We start from the raw sequence: 22,553 nt of genomic DNA on the forward strand, positions 1-22,553 counted from the left end.
GTATTTTCTTTTCATTACATCACAGGCCCATTGATAGCTTCCTTGTCAGGAAAGCCTCTGATCAGAGTTCTCTTTCTTATGTACTCAGAGTACCCTTTTTTGAGGATTATGGTTTTCTTTTTCATTTCTCCATCCTTAACTGCCAGATATACTGTGTGATATCTGTTACCATTCCTCTAACATGAGGACTTTTCACCAGGAGTCAAAATTAATAATTACCTACTCATTCAGTCTTCTTGTAAAAGAAATGTTTTGAGTCACAGCTTTCCACCAAATCCTGTGCTAGAGAAATAATGATGAACAAAACCACTTCCTGGCCCCTGATGCAACTCTGCATGAAGCTTACAATTACATGGGAACTTGGACATTGGTTAAATAGCCATACAGAGAGCTATGGAGTAGAATTACAGGGTCCTGGGAGAGAAATATAACAGGTCAACACTGAGTTCCATGAAGCCTTTCTGAGCATGAGTAACTAAAAGACCTGGGAGATTAATGGGAGAATGATGCGGGTTTTTCTTTCTCTTCCTCATATCAGCCTTGATGTATATACCTTTCAACAGATGTATTGAGATATTTAGAGACTTTAGCTTCCTATCTTTTCTCTTGAAGGATCATGCTTCTTTTATTCTTAGAATCTTCTACTTAGATTTCCTAAAACCTTAAGGGAACAGTGTACTGTGATCCCCCCTAACTTCCTTAGCTTCAAAGAAAAGGTCAAGTCTCATTATTAATACTATTTCATTCTCTCCAAATAGAGAAGAGAATCTGTCTTTCACGGATTATAATTAAGAACACACTCATATTTGGTTCCCTCTTCTTTAGAAATGTGTATTTAGACCAATTATGTTAAAATTTGCAAGAGGTAGTATGGAACAAGGAAGAGTAATTGGAAGAAACTGGAGGTTGCTAACCACAAAGTTAATGTAGCACAAGAAAAAGAATGAAGAACTGACTATTTAGTTCTAAAATAAGCACATTTGAGCAGAATGCTGGGAATACCACAAGGTCAGAGAGCTGGGTGACTGGAACAAAGCAGTTTTGTTTTGAGGATGAAGACCTGCACCTGCGATTCAGACTAAAAAAAATCACAATAAGGTACCATCTCATGCCGATCAGAATGGTTGCTATTAAAAAGTCTACAAACAATAAGTGCTGGAGAGGATGCGGAGAAAAGGAACCCTCTTACACTGTTGGTGGGAATGCAAACTCAAGTTTGCATTTGAGCACAGCCACTATGAACAGTGTGGAGATTCCTTAAAAAACTGGAAATAGAACTACCATATGACCCAGGAATTCCAAGGAAACCAGAATTGAAAGAGACACTTGTACTCCAATGTTCATCACAGCACTGTTTACAATAGCTAGGACATGGAAGCAATGTGAATGTCCATCGGCAGATGAATGGATACGAAAGTTGTGGTACATACACACAATGGAATATTACTCAGCTAGTAAAAAGAATGCATTTGAATCAGTTCAAATAAGGTGGATGAAACTGGAGTCTACTATACAGAGTAAAGTAAGTCAGAAAGAAAAACACCAATACAGTATATTAACGCATATATATGGAATTTAGAAAGATGGTAACGATGACCCAATATGCAAGACAGCAAAAGAGACACAGTAAAGAACAGACTTTTGGACTCTGAGGGAGAAGGCAAGGGTGGGGTGAGTTGAGAGAATAGCACTGAAACATGTATATTACCATATGTGAAACAGATCGCCAGTCCAGGTTTGATGCATGAGACAGGGCGCTCAGGACCGGGGCACTGGGATGACCCTGAGGGATGGGATGGGGAGGGAGGTGAGAGGGCAGTTCAGGATGTGGAACACATGTACACCCATGGCTGATTTATGTCAATGTATGGCAAAAATCAGTACAATATTTTAAAGTAATTAGCCCCCAGTTAAAAACAACAACAAAAAAGAAATCCGCTTACTCAGGAACCAGAATCAGTATTGATTCCCCATGTCTGAATACCAAGTAATATAATTTATTTGAAATTTCCCTGTGAGACTGAGATAAATAATTTTAAATACTTGTATAATGTTATTATTTTAGAATTATTCTCTTCCTTCTTATAACAATGACAATATAATAATGATATAAGTGTTTTAGAAATGAAGTAAGCCCAGATTGTTGGTGCAAGAAAATAAGAGAAAAATGGGGAGCCTGAAGCATTGTTAGAGCTTTAAACCTGAGTCAACCTTGCTAAAAGAGAGATGGTTTTATATCTAAAATTAATTTTGTAGTATTGAATTTTGTGAAGTCAGTGACCTTATAAGGTAAGGTTCTATTTCAAAGAATAAAGCACATGTCTTCATACATTGATGACAAAAGTAAGAAATAACACAAATTTAGAAGCAAAAAATATATATACTTAGATTTTTTGTAATAACTTTTTAATCGTAATATAATTGCTTTACAACGTTGTGTTAGTTCCTGCTGTATAACATGAATCAACTATATGTATACATATATCCCCTCTCCACCCCACTCTTCTAGGTCATCACAGAGGACGAAGCTGAGCTCCCTGTGCTATTCTGCAGCTTCCCACCAGCTATCTATTTTACACATGGTAGTGTACCTATGTTAGTGCTACTTTCATAGCATGTTGAGAAAGAAATATATGTCATATTAAGTACTGGGGGGAAAAGCTCATTGATTTCAACTGGAAACCCCCAAGGGCATATGTTAGACTAATATTTCTAGTTAAGCAAATGGTTTTAAAGGCTGCTTCTGAAATCTATAACAATGCCAATGCTCACAAATTATAATCATTTATCAGTGGGATATGAATGTGTGTATCTTCTCTCAATTTATACTTAACATTTCAAAAAGTTAGAATCTAGTATAGAATCTTATATTAACTGACTTGGTCTAATTTCTCACTAAAACTAATTTAGATTATCTTGTCCAATGTCTCAATATCCATTCATTTCTTAAGGAATATTCTCCTTCACGTGCCATATATAACAATGAAAGTAAATAAGAGGAAGAGAAGTCTGTGGAATAACGTGCTCTTTCTTCCATATTTCTAGAGAAAGTGTACATACTTGTATCTTATTGTTCTTCTGCAATATTGATGAGGCATTGGGAAGCCTTATGTAGAACTAAAGATTCCTTCAAATGAGTGGCGCGTGACCATCAAAATCCTTTGCCAATATGTCTCCAGCCAATAACTCATGGATTCACCCCTCATCTTTCCTGTTGTTGGGAATTCCAGGACTGGAAAATATGCAAGTCTGGCTTGGCTTTCCATTTGGTATAGTGTATCTGATTGCCCTCCTTGGGAATGTTACCATCCTCTTTGTCATCCAGACTGAACACAGTCTTCACCAGCCCATGTTCTATTTTTTAGCCATCTTGGCTCTCACAGACCTGGGCCTGTCCACAGCCACTATTCCCAAAATGCTTGGCATCTTCTGGTTTAACCTCGGTGTGATTTCCTTTGGGGGATGCTTAACTCAAATGTTTTTCATACATCTGTTTACAGGCTTTGAAACATTCGTGCTTGTAGCCATGGCTTTTGATCGCTACGTTGCCATTTGCCACCCTCTTCGATATAACACAATCCTCACCAACAGAAATACCTGTATTATTGTGGAAATAGGAATGCTGAAAAATTTGGTTTTTGTTTTTCCACTTATATCCCTCCTTCTAAGGCTTTCATTCTGTGGACATAATACTATACCCCACACCTACTGTGAGCACATGGGCATTGCCCGTTTGGCCTGTGTCAGCATAAATGTCAATATATTGTTTGGATTAATCCTTATTTCTATGATACTTTTGGATGTTATTTTGATTGCTATATCTTATGTGAAGATTCTACATGCTGTCTTCAGACTCCCATCCCAGGAGGCCAGACTCAAAGCTCTTCATACCTGTGGTTCCCATGTGTGTGTCATTTTAGCTTTCTTCACTCCAGCCTTTTTCTCCGTTATGACTCATTGATTTGGACACAATATTCCACGTTATATCCACATCCTCCTGGCTAATTTATATGTGGTCATCCCCCCTGCTCTTAACCCCATTATTTATGGGGTGAGAACCAAGCAGATACGAAATCAGGTGGTGACAATATTTCATTTTAAAGAAGCTTGACTCTGAACATTTGATTTGAAAAGAGCCTTAAAATAATTTTCTTTTCCATCCTTTAAAATTAAAGTGTCCTTAAGATTTAATGGAGAATATGCTTTACAGAATATGATATTAAATATCATATTGAGAGAGTTAATTCCTAGGCAGGTTAATAAGTCCAGGGTTCCCGAGGAGGAGAAAGGGGTCTGGGGCTCTCAAGGAGGAGATAGGGTTCTGAAATTCTCAAGGAGGAGGAAAGGACAATTTTTTTTTCCCCTCTCTACATTCCTTAGTCTTAGTCACATAAAACGTTTTTTCTTTAAGCCTGGAACTGATGATTACACAAAAAACAACTCAGTTTAAACTCTGTACTAAGGATTATATAACAACAATATATCCCACTTGCGGGCAGTTTCTCTTTCCTGAAAATCTTTTGGCTAATCCTGTTATCTTAAAATGTAAATTAAGGGAGTGGGTCTAGTAAGATCTTTGTAGCCTTGAGACATTCTTTTGATTTATTGTAATAACTGATTAAAAAGTATATAACTCCCTTGCTAACACTAGCAAGGGGGGCATTCTCCTTCCTCCTTCTGATGTCTATGTCAGAAGATTTCTCATCCCTTTTCTTACTTTAATAAAACTCTGATACACAAAAGCTCTTGAGTGATCAAACCTGATCCCTGGCCCTGAAGCTAAATTTTCTTCAGAGATCATGAATCCGACATCTTCACTGTAAGCTATCAGTATTTCCTTATTTATATGCAGTATCAAATTGGAATTAAATTTATAGAGCAATTATTAGTCCCTAGACAAAATTTAAGTTTTATTGTTAAGTAGTTAGGTATAATTTATTTCTGTAACAGATATTAAAATCAGCATTTGAGAATTAAGTCTTAATGCAACTCAAGTAGTATTAAATAGTCTCTCTATACAGAATTCATTAATTATGATAGAGGAGCGCTGTGCTGCCAAGGACTATCTTAGCTGTAATGGGTCTAACTAGACAATGCTGCAAGATACGAGTTCCAGAAAAACTAATCAAAGAATCTGAACACAGACCTTTTTGCTTCCATGGTAGATTTGGTTCCCATGAAAAAATAATTATAAGGTAGAAAAAAATCAATGAACAACATAGACTTAATTTTTTATTAAATTTCATGCTTTGTAATAGCAACTGAAGCAATTACACAGAAGTAAAACAACTCAAAGGGCTTATAAGACTTTACAGGATACACTCATTTTACACTGTAATTAAGATCAAGGTAAATAAAGTACAGCAGTAGAAAGAAACAGATATAGCAGGCAAACATAGAAAGAAATTGAAAATGTTTAGGCACAACTCCTGGGATGCTTTATCAATTATATGTAATGAACTTCATCTTTGTTGTGAACCACCAGAAAGTGTTCAGACAACTTGTGTATGTGTGCTCAGTGGTGTCTGACTCTTTGCAACCCCATGGTTAATGTTAGCTCACAAGGCTCCTCTGTCCACAGACTTTTCCAGGCAAGAATACTGAAGAGGGTTGCCATTTCCTTCTCCAGGGGATCTTTGCAACGCAGGGACTGAGCCTATGTCTCCTGAATCTCCTGCATTGGCAGACAGATTCTTTATCACCTTGCCACCTGGGAAGCCCATAGTTTTACCCAAGCCGAGGGCACATATTTACTGAGAATCTTTTAAACCTTACTGTTTGCATAGAGAAATCTGGGATTTCCAAAGTATGGATGGACATCATTGAATCAATTGAAGGCTTAGATAGAACAAAAGACTGACCTTCCTTGAAGAAGTTCTGCCAGCTGCTAAGTATATCTATTCTAATTATGCATTCTGGAAAAAACCACAAAAGAGTTTCAGAGACCAAGTGGGCCAATGTGAGATGGGCCTATGTTAAAATTTCATTGCTCTTCTGACTTCCAAAAGTCCCTTTCTGACTGTATGGACTTTATAAAATATATATAGATATAATTTTTTTTCACAATATACTACTAAGAAAATAAAAAACCCAAGCTCCAGACTAAGAGAAAATACTTGCAACATATATACCAGACAATGGATTTGCATTCAGGCTGTATGAAGAACTTTTTCAGGCCAATAATGAAAAGACAGTTCGATTTTAAAAATGAAGATAAAGTTTTAATAACTATTTTGCAAAAAGATTACGAATGCTCAATAAGCAAATGAAAACATGCTCACTACCACTGGTCATTAGGGAAATGCAAATTGAAGCCACACAATATATGATTATAATCAAAATTGTTGAAATTTAAAAGATAGCCATACCAAATATTAGCAAGGATGTGAAGCAACCGGAACTCTCATGTGTCGCTGTGCGTGTGTGCTAAGTCGCCCAGTCCTTTCTGGCTTTTTGTGACCCCATGGACTGCAGCCCACCAAGCTCCTCTGTCCATGGTGATTCTCCAGGCAAGAGTACTGGAGTGGATGGCCACATCCTCCTGCAGGGGACCTTTTAGACCCAGGGATCAAACCAAAGTCTCTTATGTCTCTTTCATTGGCAGGTGGGTTCTTTACCACCAGTGCCACCTGGAAAGCCCCTGCTACCTTGATGTAAAATGGAAGACTTTGGAAAACAGTTTTGTAGTTTTTAAAATATTGTTTAACATATGCCTATCATATGACCCAAACTATATACTCCTAGGTGTTTACCAAAAAGAAATTTAAAAAAAATTTTTTTTACTAAGAAAATGGCTGCGCACAGATAGTCATAGAAGCTTTATCTGTAATAGCTTTGATCTGAAAACAAGCTATTGAACCTACAAGATTTTAATTTTCTAACATAATGGCATAAAGGCAAACAACCTTTAAATATACAATACTTCATGAGTTTTACAACACCTATTCAGCATACTTTGGTTAATCAAGAGATGAACTAAAAATAAGAACACAAGATGGTGCAAAACCAATGAGCACTAACTAAAGCAAAATGAATAATTCCATTTACATAAAGACAGTCATCATAAATATTACTAGACATTGGATATATTTCCTAAAATGTATATATATACATATTTAATATTATGATTGAAAAATATTTAAATGTAAATAAATAATTATAGATAAATAAATGTATCCATTGAACATACTTAGTGGGTTAATATTTAATGTGTTAATATGTATCTTTGTAGGTATTTGGAAAGTTCTGGTACAACATCCTATTCTAGATCATCAATTTGATCTTTAAATACTTACTGGTTGTGCCTGGAGACTAGACTTTGCTATGCATATTTGTTGTCACCTTTTATAGTATTATCTAAAATATAAATAAATAAATAATCCAGAAGAAATAAAAACAAAACTTTTCCTATCCAATTGGAGAAAAGAAAAGCAACTGGTATTAATATTCTAAAAAACTGCTTACTATATGTTAACAAGTTAAAATAATAACACAAGAACTGTATTTTTAGTATTTTTTAGTATTTTTATTTATTTAAATTAAAGTATAGACTCTTGAGAGTCCCTTGGACTGCAAGGAGATCCAACCAGTCCATTCTGAAGGAGATCAGCCCTGGGATTTCTTTGGAAGGAATGATGCTAAAGCCAGTACTTTGGCCACCTCATGCGAAGAGTTGACTCATTGGAAAAGACCCTGTTGCTGGGAGGGATTGGGGGCAGGAGGAGAAGGGGACGACAGAGGATGAGATGGCTGGATGGCATCACTGACTCGATGGACGTGAATTTGAGTGAACTCCGGGAGTTGGTGATAGACAGAGAGGCCTGGCGTGCTGTGATTCATGGGGTCGCAAAGAATTGGACACGACTGAGCGACTGAACTGAACTGACAGTTGATCTACAATGTTGTGTTAGTTTCAGGTGTACAGTAAGGTGATTCAGTTATATAGACATGTATCAATATATCTAATTTTTTCAGATTTTCTTCCCTTATATGTTACTGCAAAATATTGAGAGTATATTCCTGGGGTTATACATTAGTTCCTTGTAGAGCATATTTTTTGGAGAAGTTTTAGATTCATGAAAAAATTGAGTGGAAGATACAGAGATCTTTCTTATATCCTCTGTCCCCACATGGGCATAGTCTCCTCCAACATCACTCACCAAACTAATAACATTTGCTACCACTGATGAACCTATATTGACACATCATTATTACCCAGAGTGAGTGAACTTTATGTTAGGATTCACTCTTAGTACTGGTATTCTTCATGAGTTTGGACAAATGTATAATGACATATATTCACCACTGCAGTATCAAACCACTGACCTTTTTACTCTTGTCATACCTTTTCCAGGATGTCATATAGTTGGAACCATACAATAGGAAGCCATTTTATATTGGTTTCTTTCTCTTAGTTATATGCATTTAAATTTCCCCCATGTTTTTTCATGGCCTAATAGCTCATTTCGTTCAATGCTAGCCGATAATCTGTTATTTAAATGTACATCATCTTTCATCCATTGAAGGACACCTTGGCTGTTTCCAAAATTTGGCAGTTATGAATAACCTTGCTGTAAACATCTGAATGCAGATTTTTCTATGAATATAGTTTTCTACTCCTTTGGGTAAATATCAGCAAGCATGACTGATTTATGGATTATATGGTATTACTACATTTAATTTTGTAAGACTACCAAATGTCTTCCAAAGTGGTTGTACCATTTCATTTTCACCAGCTATGCAGAAAAGTTTTCTGTGAGTATGGTTTCAGTGTGTCTGCCCTCTGATGCCCTCTTGCAACACCTACCATCTTTCTTGGGTTTCACTTACCGTGGGTGTGGGGTATCTCTAGCAAAGCACAGCCGCTGCTCCTTACCTTGGACGAAGGGTATCTTCTCACCACCACCCTTCCTGACCTTCAATGTGGGATAGCTCCTCTAGGCCCTCCTGCGCCCGCGCAACCACTGCTCCTTGGATGTGGGGTTGCTCCTCCCAGCTGCCGCCCCTGGCTTCAGACATGGGGTAGCTCCTCTCCGCCACCGCCACTGGCCTCGGACGTGGGATTTGGGGCTCCAAAATCATTGCAGATGGTGATTGCAGACATGAAATTAAAAGTTGCTTACTCCTTGGAAGAAAAGTTATGACCAACCTAGATAGCACATTCAAAAGCAGAGACATTACTTTGCCGACTAAGGTCCATCTAGTCAAGGTTATGGTTTTTCCAGTGGTCATGTATGGATGTGAGAGTTTGACTGTGAAGAAAGCTGAGCACCGAAGAATTGATGCTTTTGAACTGTGGTGTTGGGGAAGACTCTCGAGAGTCCCTTGGACTGCAAGGAGATCCAACCAGTCCATTCTGAAGGAGATCAGCCCTGGGATTTCTTTGGAAGGAATGAGGCTAAAGCTGAAACTCCGGTACTTTGGCCACTTCATGCAAAGAGTTGACTCATTGGAAAAGACTCTGATGCTGGGAGGGATTGGGGGCAGGAGGAGAAGGGGATGACCGAGGATGAGATGGCTGGATGGCATCACGGACTCGATGGACGTGAATCTGAGTGAACTCTGGGAGTTGGTGATAGACAGGGAGGCCTGGCGTGCTGTGATTCATGGGGTCGCAAAGAGTCGGACACGACTGAGCGAATGAACTGAACTGAACTGAACTGATGCAGAAAAGGCAAAGGAACCAGAAATCAAATTGCCAAAAATCCGTTGGATCATCAAGAAAGCAAGAGAATGCTACAAAAACATCTACTTATGGTTTATTGACTACACCAAAGCCTTTGCTTGTGTGGATCACAACAAACTGGAAAGTTTTCAAAGAGATGGGAATACCAGACCACCTGACCTGCCTCCTGAGAAATCTGTATGCAGGTCAAGAAGCAACAGTTAGAACTGAACATGAAGCAACAGATTGGTTCCAAATAGGGAAAGGAGTATGTCAAGGCTGTATATTGTCATCCTGCTTATTTAACTTACATGCAGAATGCATCATGCGAAATGGAAGTCTGGATGAAGCACAAGCTGGAATCAAGATTGCCGGGAGAAATATCAATTACCTCAGATAGGCAGATGACACCACCCTTATGACAGAAAGCGATAAAGAACTAAAGAGCCTCTTGTTGACAGTGAAAGAGGAGAGTGAAAATTTTGGCTTAAAACTCAACATTCAGAAAACTAAGATCATGGCCTCTGGTCCCATCACTTCATGGCAAATAGATAGGGAAAGAATGGAAACAGTGAGAGACTTTATTTTGGGGGCTCCAAAATCACTGCAGATGATGACTGCAGCCATGAGATTAAAAGATGCTTGCTCATTGGAAGAAAAGCTATGGCCAATCTAGACAGCATATTAAAAAGCAGAGACGTTACTTTGCCAGCAAAGGTCTGTCCAGTCAAAGCTGGGTTTTTACCATTTTTTTCCAGTAGTCATATATGGATGTGAGAGTTGGACTATAAAGAAAGCTGAGCACTGAAGAATTGATGCTTTTGAACTGTGGTATTGGAGAAGACTGTTGAGAGTCCCTTGGACAGCCAGGACATTCAACCAGCCTATCCTAAAGGAAATCAGTCCTGAATATTCATTGGAAGGACTGAGTTGAAGCTGAAACTCCAATACTTTGGCCATCTGATGCTAAGAAATGACTCACTAGAAAAGACCCTGATGCTGGAAAGGATTGAAAGCAGGAAGAGAAGGGGACGACAGAGGATGAGATGGTTGGATGGCATTGCCAATTTGATGGACATGAATTTGAGCAAGCTCTGGGAGGTGGTGATGGATAGGGAAGCCTGGTGTGTTGCAGTCCATGGGGTTGTGAAGAGTTGGACATGACTGAGAGACTGAACTGAACTGAGCAATGCTTTTTCCTTTCCCTAGTCTTTCTCATTTCCCGTTCAGTTAACTTCAGTAGTTTTCATAACCCTCGGCAATAAAAATCTGGAAAGATTTAAAGCTTTTTCCACTGATCACTTTGTTTTGATGCTTTGATAGGCCTACTTATCTGTAATATGGCTTGATATCTGGACTATTCATCTGTTTTGATCTGAACTCCTAGATATGAGATATAGGCCTTGTGCTGTGTGTGCATATGTGTTAAGTCACTTCAGTTGTTTCCAACTCCTTGCAACTGTATGGGCTGTAGTCTGCTAGGCTCCTCTGTCCATGGGATTCTCCAGGCAAGAATACTGAAGTTTACCATGCCCTTCTCCTGCAGGGGATCTTCCTGACCAGGGATCAAGCCCTTTTCTCTTGTCTCCTGCATTGGCAGGCAGTTTCTTTACTGCTAGTGCCACCTGGGAAAGCCATATAGACCTTACCAGAAACCTATATTTACTATTATAAAAGGCGATGGCACCCCACTCCAGTACTCTTGCCTAGAAAATCCCACTCGACAGAGGAGCCTGGTAGGCTGCAGTCCATGGGGTCGCTAAGAGTTGGACACGACTGAACGATTTCACTTTCACTTTTCACTTTCATGCCCTGGAGAAGGAAATGGCAACTCACTCCAGTGTTTTTGCCTGGAGAATCCCAGGGACAGGGGAGCCTGGTGGGCTTCCATCTATGGGGTCACACAGAGTCGGATATGACTGAAGTGACTTAGCAGTAGCAGCAGCAGTATTGGCACATGGATAGAAAAGTGGATGAGTAAATCAAGAAACAGACCTATCTCTATATTAGAATCTGATTTACTCCAAAAGTGTCCTGAAATACAGTGCAGAAAAGATGGACTTTTCAATAAATGGTTCAGGATTAATTGGGATATCATATAGCAAACTTGGTCTTAATTTCACCTTAGACACAAAAATCAGTTCTAGATGGGTCATAGAGCTAAATGTAAAAGTAAAATAATGAAGCATTTAGAAGGTGTTGTTTTTCAGTCACTAAGTGATGGCTAACTCTTTTGAGACCCCATGGACAGTAGCCCAACAGGCTCCTCTGTTCATGGGATTTTTAAGGCAAAAATACTGGAATGGGTTGCCATTTCCTTCTCCAGGAGATCTTTCCAACCCCGGGATTGAACTTGTGTCTCCTGCATTGGCCGGCAGATTCTTTACCACTGAGCCACCAGGCAAGCCGATACTGAAGGTAACATAAGAGAATATCTTCATGTTATTGAGTTCAGCAGAAATTTCTTCAACAGGACTGAAGAACAATAGCTTTATGGAAAAATATTTATAAATTGAACTACATTGAACATGACAACTTTAATTTCTCAAAAAACACCACCTAAAGGGTTAGAAGCTAGATCATATAGTGGAAGAAGATACCAGCAGGATATACATATCTGAGAAAGAACTCAAATACAGGCCATAAAAAGAACTTTCATGATGTCACTGGAAACAATTCTGCAAAAATGAGCACAGATTTAACAAAGTGTTCTAAATAAAACATCTAAATGGCAAATAGCCATAGTTTTTATGACACCATGAATGATTAAGAAAATGTATACTGATGCATCACATATCCCACATATTGGTAAGAAAATGGTAACATCCATACATAAAAAAGAAATAGTGCTGGTGCGGATGCACAGCAATTGGCTGATACGTAACTGCTAAAAATGTAAAATGATGTATAGTTCTAGAAAACTGTAACTTTTTATTAATACAAAAATAATCATTCAGCAGTCGTACCCATAGAAGTTATAATTGCCTGCAAGTGTCTCCCAAACATGTAGAGAGATATTTAAAACAACTTTATTGAAAATAACCAAAAATAGGATAAAGCCTAAATGCCCATTCAGAATGGATAATTAAATTTGGTACACTCATAAAATGGAATGCTATACAACCATAGAAAGTAACAAGTTTCACCATATGCAATCACATGAATTCATCTCATAGATATAATTTTGAATAAAATCAGCCACCACAAAGGATGCATATTACATGACTTAATTAGTATTAAAACTAGAAACTAATTTATAGTGCCAGATGTGAAAAAATGATGAACTCTGAAAGTTACTGACTAGCAGTGGCATGAAGGCTTCTTATGAGTTGCTGGCAGTGCCACATATTTTGATATAACCAGTAGGTTACAAAGCTTCTGTGCTGTCCTTAAGAAGCACAGGTACTCAAACAAATGCTTTTTCTGGGGCCACTGACTATGTGAACAGTTTGAATCATGTCCAAATCAGCATGCCAGAACTATTTTGATAGATCAACCTTTAGCCGTCTCATGAAATGAATACTGTGTCACCCAAGGAGCAGTCTGTTTTCTAGGTCACTACCCTAGAATTGGGGCCACTTAAAAGACTCTTGGCATCTCTATAGGCAGTATTCCTGGAGCTCTATGGGCCTTAATCACATTTTATTATGAATGAAAAGATACTGAGCTCTTTTTTTTCTGTTCCAAGATTCTGTAGTTGAGAAACACAATCTCCTTTCCCTAGACTAAAACAAATATCTGTAAAGTAAAATAAAAAATAAATAAATAAATAAAATAAAACAAATATCTCTGAGACACCTTGTATCAGCCTTTTCTCAAAAAGATGCTTGAAACCTTCTCCCGAATCTGCTTAGTCCTCACTCCATAGATAACAGGATTAAGGGCAGGTGGAACAACAACATATAGATTAGCCAGGAGAATATGAATATATATGGGGACATTCCTGCCAAACCGGTGGGTCATGAAGGAGAAAAATGCTGGCGTGAAGAAGACTAGAATAACACAGATATGGGAGCCACAGGTATTAAGGGCTTTTCGTCTGGCCTCCCGAGAAGGAAGGCAGAAGACAGCTTGGAGTATTCTCACGTAGGAGATGATGATCAGAAGCACATCAACAAATACCATGGATATGAGAATCAGTCTAAATATTATGTTCAAGTTTATGTTGGCACAGGCAAGTCGAGCGATTCCCATGTGCTCACAGTAAGTGTGGGGGATTATATGGTGTCCACAGAAGGGAAGCCTCAAGATGAGAAACACCAGAGGGATAACCAAAATGAAATTAACACCAAACACCACAATGAGGATGAAACCAATAGTTCTGTTAGTGAGAATCAGACTATACCGCAAAGGATTGCAGATGGCAACATAGCGGTCAAAGGCCATGGCAACCAGCACGACAGTCTCCATAGCAGTGAATATATGAATGAAGAACATCTGGGTGACACAACCCCCAAAACTGATTTCCCTTAAACTAAACCAGAATATGCCCAACATCTTAGGGATGGTGGATGTAGACAGACCCAGGTCAATGCAGGCTAACATAGCCAAGAAGTAAAACATAGGCTGATGAAGACTTTGCTCATTCTTGATCACAAACAGGATAGTGTTGTTCCCCACAAGGGCAATCAAATATACAGAACCAAAAGGAAATCCAATCCAAACATGCATCTCTTCAAGGCCTGGTACTCCCAGTAGGAGGAAAGAGGAGGGGTGGAAGTCAGTGGCATTTGAGGGGAACATCTTCTCCCTGTTCTCTTGGAATCCCAGAGAAGACAAACAAATGATCAAATAATTTAAAAAGTCAAACTGTCTCAAAGAAAAGAATATAATAAATTGTGAGCACTAATCGGTAGGAAATTGTGAAAGAGATTATATGCTAGCTTTTAAAGTATGGATTCATTCAGATCTTCAAAAACAATAATTTTTCTAAGTGTAGAAAACAAAGTCTTTGGTTTCATAATATTACTAGTTCAGGAATGAGACAGTAGACAAATAAACAACAGATATGTACATGTATACATGTGTATACATATATGTATATATAATGCACATATATATTTATATATACACATGTACAGCAGGTAGATGGTAGAAAAATAAGTGCTTTGAAGTAAAACAAAACATGACAAGTAGATGAAGCTGGTGTCATTTTAAATTTATCGTGAAGAAAGTCCTCTCTAACAAAGTGACATATAAGAGGTTACATGAATGCAGTATGAGGATGATTCAGCTTAATGTTAGTAATGAACACTAAAGACCTTTGACATGGGATGACACTTCAGTTTTAATTCTAGAAAGAAAAATTTTTAGAGCTGCGGAGTATAAGCTGAAAACAGTGATAACTGTTCTCTAATAAAGCTATTAAATAATGGCTTCAGGAAACTCAGTAACACTCTCTGGGGGATGAAGAAGCAGGTTTGTGAGGAGTAGTAAAGAAGAAATTGAATCCTCCCTCCTTGTTTTATTTTCTTGGTCTTCCCTGGTGGTGCAGAGGTTAAAGGGTCTGCCTGCAATGTGGGAGACCTGGGTTCGATCCCTGGGTCGGGAAGATCCCCTGGAGAAGGAAATGGCAACCCACTCCAGTACTCTTGCCTGGAAGATCCCATGGACGGAGGAGCTTGGTGAGCTACAGTCCATGGGTCGCAAAGAGTCGGACACGACTGAGTGAATTCACTTTCTGTTATAAGTGGCTGGTGTGGCAAATTGGAGCTAGGGGTATCTCTGCTTGGGAGGTTCTCTGAACACCTTAGCTAAGTGAGACTCACTTAAGATGGACAGACAAAGAATGTCATTACATTACATCTTTTTTTTTTTTAAATCAAACTTTCTATTGAAACATCTGTAGAAATTGACTAAAAATTCTGGACAGGAGGAAAAAGATTGTGTCTTATTTTAAAATATCCTTTTTGGTCTATGCTTTTAAGAAAAACTGAGATTAACAAAAAACAAAGTGGAAGACTTTACCCTACCCCTACCAAAAATATTCCAGCAACACCTACCTTATGCTTCTCTGTTCCTTATAGCCCCAGTCCTATTCAGGGGATCACTGTTTGTCAATATTTGTCAGAACTCATGTCCCTCATGTCTGGCAATTCCTTACTCCTAGAGCCCAGCCGTGAGCAGCACCACCTGCCTTAGCCATGTCCGTGCTTCATAGGCATGATCCTTTCAGGATCAGATTACAGCAGTATCTCCCCATCTGACTCTATACAATCGTCATAACTATAGAGAAAATTTATACTTGTGCTGCAATTAGTCCCAACCCCCAATCCATCTCACACAGAACCATTAATCCCTAGGGTCTAGAAGGTCCCTCTTCTGAAAAAAAAAATAGTTAATCCTCCTGTGACTGTATTTTTGTACCATGAGGTCTATGGTTACCACCTTCATTATTAGTGTCCACTCTACCCAGTTCCACAGACTCTATCCCTAAAGTTGGCCTAGCAGCATTTAACTCTTAAAAGCTGTTGGTTTTGATTTACAAAAACAGAAGGAAGATGATATAATTAGAATGTATGATATAACCTGGAATAATAATGACTATAAAAATGCTAATGCCATGGCTTGTAAACATGGTACTGAATTCTGTGAGCAGGAGTCCAGGCCTTCTGGAGTACACGTGCCAAATCTTCTAGAATTGTGCTAATTCATGGAATTTCATGGAGACTGGAGCAGTAATAGTTTCTTTACTATACACACTCTGAACTCACAGAGATCCAACATTCCCTTCCCCTTGGGGTCTAACATCATTGTGACTGAAAGTAGCAGCCTTAGTCTTCCATGTGGGTATTCAGATTTCAGACATGCCATCTCATGATGTCTAAGCTCCTTGAACTTTTTTGTTGAGATGACCAACATATATCACACTTCCAGATCTAGATTACAGCATGGATGAGTAGATTTACCCAATCAAGACAAAAAAGTGGTTGGCGTAAAAAGGCTAGGAATCCTCCCACATGTGAGTGGATACAGGTAAATAAATGCGAAATGGAGATTTGAGAAGTTAGTGAACATGGAAAAATAGTTTAGGGGGAAGGAAGAGCAGAGAACAAAATAATTTACTATCGAAGATGGCAGAGGAATAGGTGGACATGGAGTATATCTCTCTCCATGATACATCAGGAACACACCTTCATACCCAGAAGTGCATGCGGAACACCAGCTGAGAGCAGACAGGAGTACCTGACCAGTGGAGAAGAATATATAGAACCAAAGAAGGATGAAGGAACTAGGGGGAAAAACGGAGTGTTAGTAGGGCTGGGCCTGCCCTCAGCAGGTGGGGGAACTGAAGCAGGGGTCCGATAACCACATTGGGGCAATTCTCTGAGTCAGAAGAGAAACATTTAAGGCTGCGAGTGAAACAGCTGATCTGTGGCAGCCTAAATAGAATGAGAATCAGACAGTCCTTGCTGTAGCCACACATACTTCAGATAGGGATGCAGGTTCCCTAGAAGGTACAGCAGCTGGGAGCTGGATTTTAGGGATTGTGGAGCAATCCCAGGGTGAGGGCTGCTGTTGACTGCAGAGAGACAGATCGAGGGGATGTAAGGGAGGAGACTGTGGTAGGAAATGCCTGTGGAGGAAAGCCAGGCAGCCATGGAAGCAAGGGAATACTGCTGAGTCACGTGTAGGGGATGAAGTCATCACCATAGACTCTCTCTCCCCAACTGCACCACCTCCACACCTGGCCTTCACTTGGGCAAACCCAAGTCCTCCAGGGTAGCCTCAGGAGCAAACTCATTGGACAACCCACATGCAGAGGTGGAAATAAAACCACATTTGAAAGCCAAGGGCAGTGTGGCTAAGGAAGAAGACTCAAAACCTTCCAACCAGCTGTACAAGCTGCAGATTAAATCCACACAATCAACGAGGCACACTCTGTGTCTATGGAATATATAAAAAGGACACTGTGAGAGCCCACAAAAGAAAATACACTAGTTCTGATAGCTGTGGACATTGGAGGCAAGAACATACAGGAGTAGGGCCAGATTCAAATCTGAGCAGCCCCCACAGAAGATCCGGAGACCAGCACGGTGTTGGAGGGCATCCAGGGAGGGAAAGGACTCTGACAGAAGTAACTCAAGAAAAATTTTTATTATTCTTATGTTTTGACTTGTTCTGTAGATTCTTTGGGATTCTTTTTCTTTCTTTTTTTCCCTCTCCCCACCTCTTTTTAGTTGTTGATTTTATTGGCACTATGAAATCTAACTAAGCTTTTGAGCTTTTTTCCCCTCAGTCACATTTTTTATTGTTTAACTTTGCATATCTGATCTTTCTTTCTTTTCTTTGTTTCCTTTCTTATCAACATATTTGTTACTTTTGTTTTCATTGCTTTATTTCCCACTTGACATCTTTCTTTAGTTTTGTTTTTCAGTTTATGCTTTAATTAGTTTTGTTCTTAACTGGTAGATATAAATGTTTGTTTCTTTCATTTGCTGGGTCAATCTATTGTACTTTATTTTTGTTGGACTCCTTTGATTTTGCTTATGGGTGTATATGCATGTGTGTATATTCCATTATTCTAATTATTACTTGCCTGATTTTGTAACTGCCATTTGTTTTAATCTCACTTAACGCCATAATTAAAAGACGCTTACTCCTTGGAAGGAAAGTTATGACCAACCTAGATAGCATATTCAAAAGCAGAGACATTACTTTGCCAACTAACGTCCATCTAGTCAAGGCTATGGTTTTTCCAGTGGTCATGTATGGATGTGAGAGTTGGACTGTGAAGAAGGCTGAATGCCAAAGAATTGATGCTTTTGAACTGTGGTGCTGGAGAAGACTCTTGAGAGTCCCTTGGTCTGCAAGGAGATCCAACCAGTCCATTCTGAAGAAGATCAACCCTGGGATTTCTCTGGAAGGAATGATGCTAAAGCTGAAAGTCCAGTACTTTGGCCACCTCATGCAAAGAGTTGACTCATTGGAAAAGACTCTGATGCTGGGAGGGATTGGGGGCAGGAGGAGAAGGGGATGACAGACGATGAGATGGCTGGATGATATCATTGACTCGATGGACGTGAGTCTGAGTTGGTGATGGACAGGGAAGCCTGGCGTGCTGCGATTCATGGGGTCGCAGAGAATCAGACACGACTGAGCGACTGAACTGAACTGAATGCCATAACAAAACACTTGTGGAATATTCATTCCTGACCAGAGATCAAGCCCTGAGCCTTTGGACTGGGAGTACTGACTCCAAGATCCTAGACTACCAAAGAACTAACCCTGGGGAGTATCAAATAGCGAGAACTCACACAAAGGAAACCCCTTGAATACTAGACCCTGTATCACCCAACCACAGTAGCACCCTGTGCAGGACGCCTCATCTAAACAACTAACAAAGAAAACTACAAACCCAATGATCAGCAGACAGGATTACCACCTCACTCAGCCTTTCCCATCACAGGAAAACAAACAAAAACAAAAACTCAACACAAATCTCACCCAATAATAAACTTACACAAACCACTGGACTCTTCTTAGGAGGGCAGAAACCAAAAGGAAGAAAGAATTTGACCCTGAAGCCTGGGAAAAGGAGACCTCAAACACAATAAGTTAAAAAATAATAATAATGAAAAGGCAGAGAAATACTACACAAATGAAGGAACAAACACAGAAGTCCAAATAAATAAAGAGGAAATAGGTAAATTACCTGAAAAAGAATTCAGAATCATGATAGTAAAGTTGACCAAAAACCTTGAAAGCAAAAGGGAGAAAATACAAGGATCAAATAACAAAGACCTGGAAGAATTAAGAGTAAACCTACAGAGACAAACAATTACTGAAATTAAAAATACTCTAGAAGGAATCAGTAGCAGAATATCTGAAGCAGAAGAACGAATCAGTGAACTGGAAGATAAAATGGTGGAAATAAGTTCTGAAGAGCAGAATAAAGTAAGAAGAATGAAAAGAACTTAGGATAGTCTCAGAGACCTCTGGGACACTATCAAACACACCAACATTTGAATTATAGAGGTCCCAGAAGAAGAAGAGAAAAAGAAAGGGTATGAGAAATTTTTTAGAGAGATTATAGTTGAAAATATCCCCAACATGGAAAAATAAATAGTCAATGAAGTCCAAGAGGCACAAAGAGTCCAATACAGGATAAACCCAAGGAAAAACACTCCAAGATACATACTAATCAAACTAACAAAGACTAAACACAAAGAAAGAATATTAAAAACAGCAAGAGAGAAGCAACAAGTAACATACAAGGGAAACCCCATATGTTTAACAGCTGATCTTTCAGCAGAAACTCAGCAGACTGGAAGGGAAATGGCAGGATATATTTATATATATAAGTACTGAAAGGGAAAAATCTACAACCAAGATTACTGTACCAGGCAAGGATCTCATTCAAAATGATGGAGAAATAAAAAGCTTTTCAGACAAGCAAATGTCAAGAGAATTCAGTACCACCAAACCAACTTTACAACAGATGTTAAAGGGACTTCTGTAGTCAAGAAATACAACAGAAAATACTATCTATGTAAGAATAAAAAAAAAAAAACCTATGGATTGATAAAAAGGAATAACTAAGGATAAAAAAAAATCAACCCCAAACAATTAAAGAAAATGGCAATAGGAACTTATATATCAATAATTACTTTTAATCTAAATGGATTAAATGCTCAAACCAAAAGACACAGACTAGCTGAATGGATACAAAAATAAGACCCATATATATGCTGTCTACAAGAAACCCACTTCAGACTTCAAGACACATATAGACTGAAAGTGAGAGGATGGAAAATATATATTCCATGCAAATGGGAAGCAAAAGAAAGCTGGAGTAGCAATCCTCATATCAGACAAAATAGACCTTAAAATAAAGAAGATTATAAGAAATAAGGGAGGACACTACATAATGATCGAGGGATCAGTCCAAAAGGAAGACATAACAATTGTAAATATTTATGCACCCAACATAGGAGCACATCAATACATGAGAAAAACACTAACATACATAAAAAGAGAAATTGATAGTAACATCATAATAGTAGGAGACTTTAACATCCCACTCACACCAACGTACAGATCATCAAAACAGAAAGTTAATAAGGAAACATGTCTTAAATGATACATTAGATGAGATGGCTTTCATTGATATCTTCAGGACTTTCCATCCAAATACAGAAGAATACACCTTCTTCTCAAGTGCACATAGAACATTCTCCAGGATGGACTACTTCTTGGGTCACAAATCAAGCATCAGTAAATTTAAGAAAATTGAAATTGTATCAAGCATCTTCTCTGATCACAATGTTATGAGACTAGGTTTCAATTACAAGAAAAAAAACTGTAAGAAACACAAACACATGGAGATTAACAATACATTTTAAAATAACCAACAGGTTACTGAAGAAATCAAAAGGGAATTAAAAAAAACTTCTAAAAACAAATGACAATGAAAATACGACAACTCAAAACCTATGGAATGCAGCAAAAGCAGTTCTAAGAGCAAAGTTTATAGAAATACAATCCTACCTCAAGAAACAAGAAAAACATTGAATAGACAACCTAACTTTACACTGAAAACAACTGAAGAAAGAAGAACAAAAAACCCCAAAATTAGTAGAAAGAAAGAAATCATAAAGATCTGAGCAGATAAAAATGAAAAGGGGTGGAAGAAGCAATAGTAAAGATTAACAAAATTAAAAGCTGGTTCTTTCAGATGATAAACAAAATGGACAAACCTTAGCCAAACTCATCAAGAAAAAAAGAGAGAAGAATCAACAGAATTAAAGTTGAGAAAGGAGAGGTTACAACAGACAATGCAGAAATGCAAAGAATTACAAGAGACCATTATGAACAACTACAAGGCAATAAAATGGATAACCTGGAAGAAATGGACAGATTCTTAGAAAAGTTCAATCTTCCAAGACTGAACCAGGAAGAAATAGAAATTATGAACAACATAACTACAATCACTGAAATTGAAACTGTGATCAAAAATCTCCCAAGAAACAAAAGCCCAGGACAAGATAGCTTCACAGGAGAATTCTATCAAACATTTAGAGAAGACTTAATGCCTACCAGTCTAAAATTCTTTCAAAAAATTGCAGAGAAAGGAACACTTCCAAACTGATTCTATGAGGCCACCATCACCCTGATACCAAAAGCAGACAAAGGCAACACACAAAAAGAAAACTGATCAGTTTTCCTGATCAACATAGATGCAAAAATCCTCAACAGAATTTTAGCAAACAGAATTTTAGCAAACAGAATTCAGCAACACATCAAAAAGCTCATACACCGTGATCAAGTTGGGTTTATTCCATGGATGCAAGGATTCCTCAGTATGTGCAAATCAATCAATGAGATACATCATATTAACAATTTGAAAGATAAAAAATATGATAATCTCAAGAGATGCAGAAAAAGCCTTTGACAAAATTCAGCACCCATTTGTGATTAAAACTCCTCAAAAAATGGGCATAGAAGGAACCTATTTCAACATGCTGCTGCTGCTAAGTCGCTTCAGTCATGTCTGACTCTGTGCGACCCCATAGATGGCAGCCCACCAGGCTCCCCTGTCCCTGGGATTCTCCAGGCAAGAACACTGGAGTGGGTTGCCATTTCCTTCTCCACTATTTCAACATAGTAAAGGCCATAGTAAAGGCCATATATGATAAGTCTCCAGTTCAGTTCAGTGACACAGTCATGTCTGACTCTTTGCAACCCCATGGACTGCTGCACGCCAGGCTTCCCTGTCCATCACCAACTCCTGGAGCTTACTCAGACTCATGTCCATTGAATTGGTGATGCCATCCAACCATCTCATCTTCAGTCATCCCCTTCTCCTCCCACCTTCAATCTTTCCCAGCATCAGGGTCTTTTCAAATGAGTCAGCTCTTCACATAAGCCTACAGCAAACATTATTCTC

General features: G+C 38.6%; 1 protein-coding gene and 1 pseudogene across 1 annotated transcript; one reads left to right on the top strand and one right to left on the bottom strand.

The window, feature by feature from the left end:
• The first annotated feature begins 3,169 nt into the window (after window positions 1-3,169).
• LOC120876581 lies at window positions 3,170-4,111 on the top strand (annotated as a pseudogene).
• A 9,357-nt stretch (window positions 4,112-13,468) lies between these two features.
• Window positions 13,469-14,407, bottom strand: LOC120876582 (olfactory receptor 52E8-like). Its single transcript, XM_040258558.1, has one exon. The coding sequence runs from the start codon at window positions 14,405-14,407 to the stop codon at window positions 13,469-13,471; it is 939 nt and encodes a 312-aa protein (XP_040114492.1).
• Window positions 14,408-22,553: the final 8,146 nt, after the last annotated feature.

This window comes from Oryx dammah, unplaced genomic scaffold (assembly GCF_014754425.2).
Source record: "Oryx dammah isolate SB20612 unplaced genomic scaffold, SCBI_Odam_1.1 HiC_scaffold_17, whole genome shotgun sequence".
NCBI classification, from domain to species: domain Eukaryota; kingdom Metazoa; phylum Chordata; class Mammalia; order Artiodactyla; family Bovidae; genus Oryx; species Oryx dammah.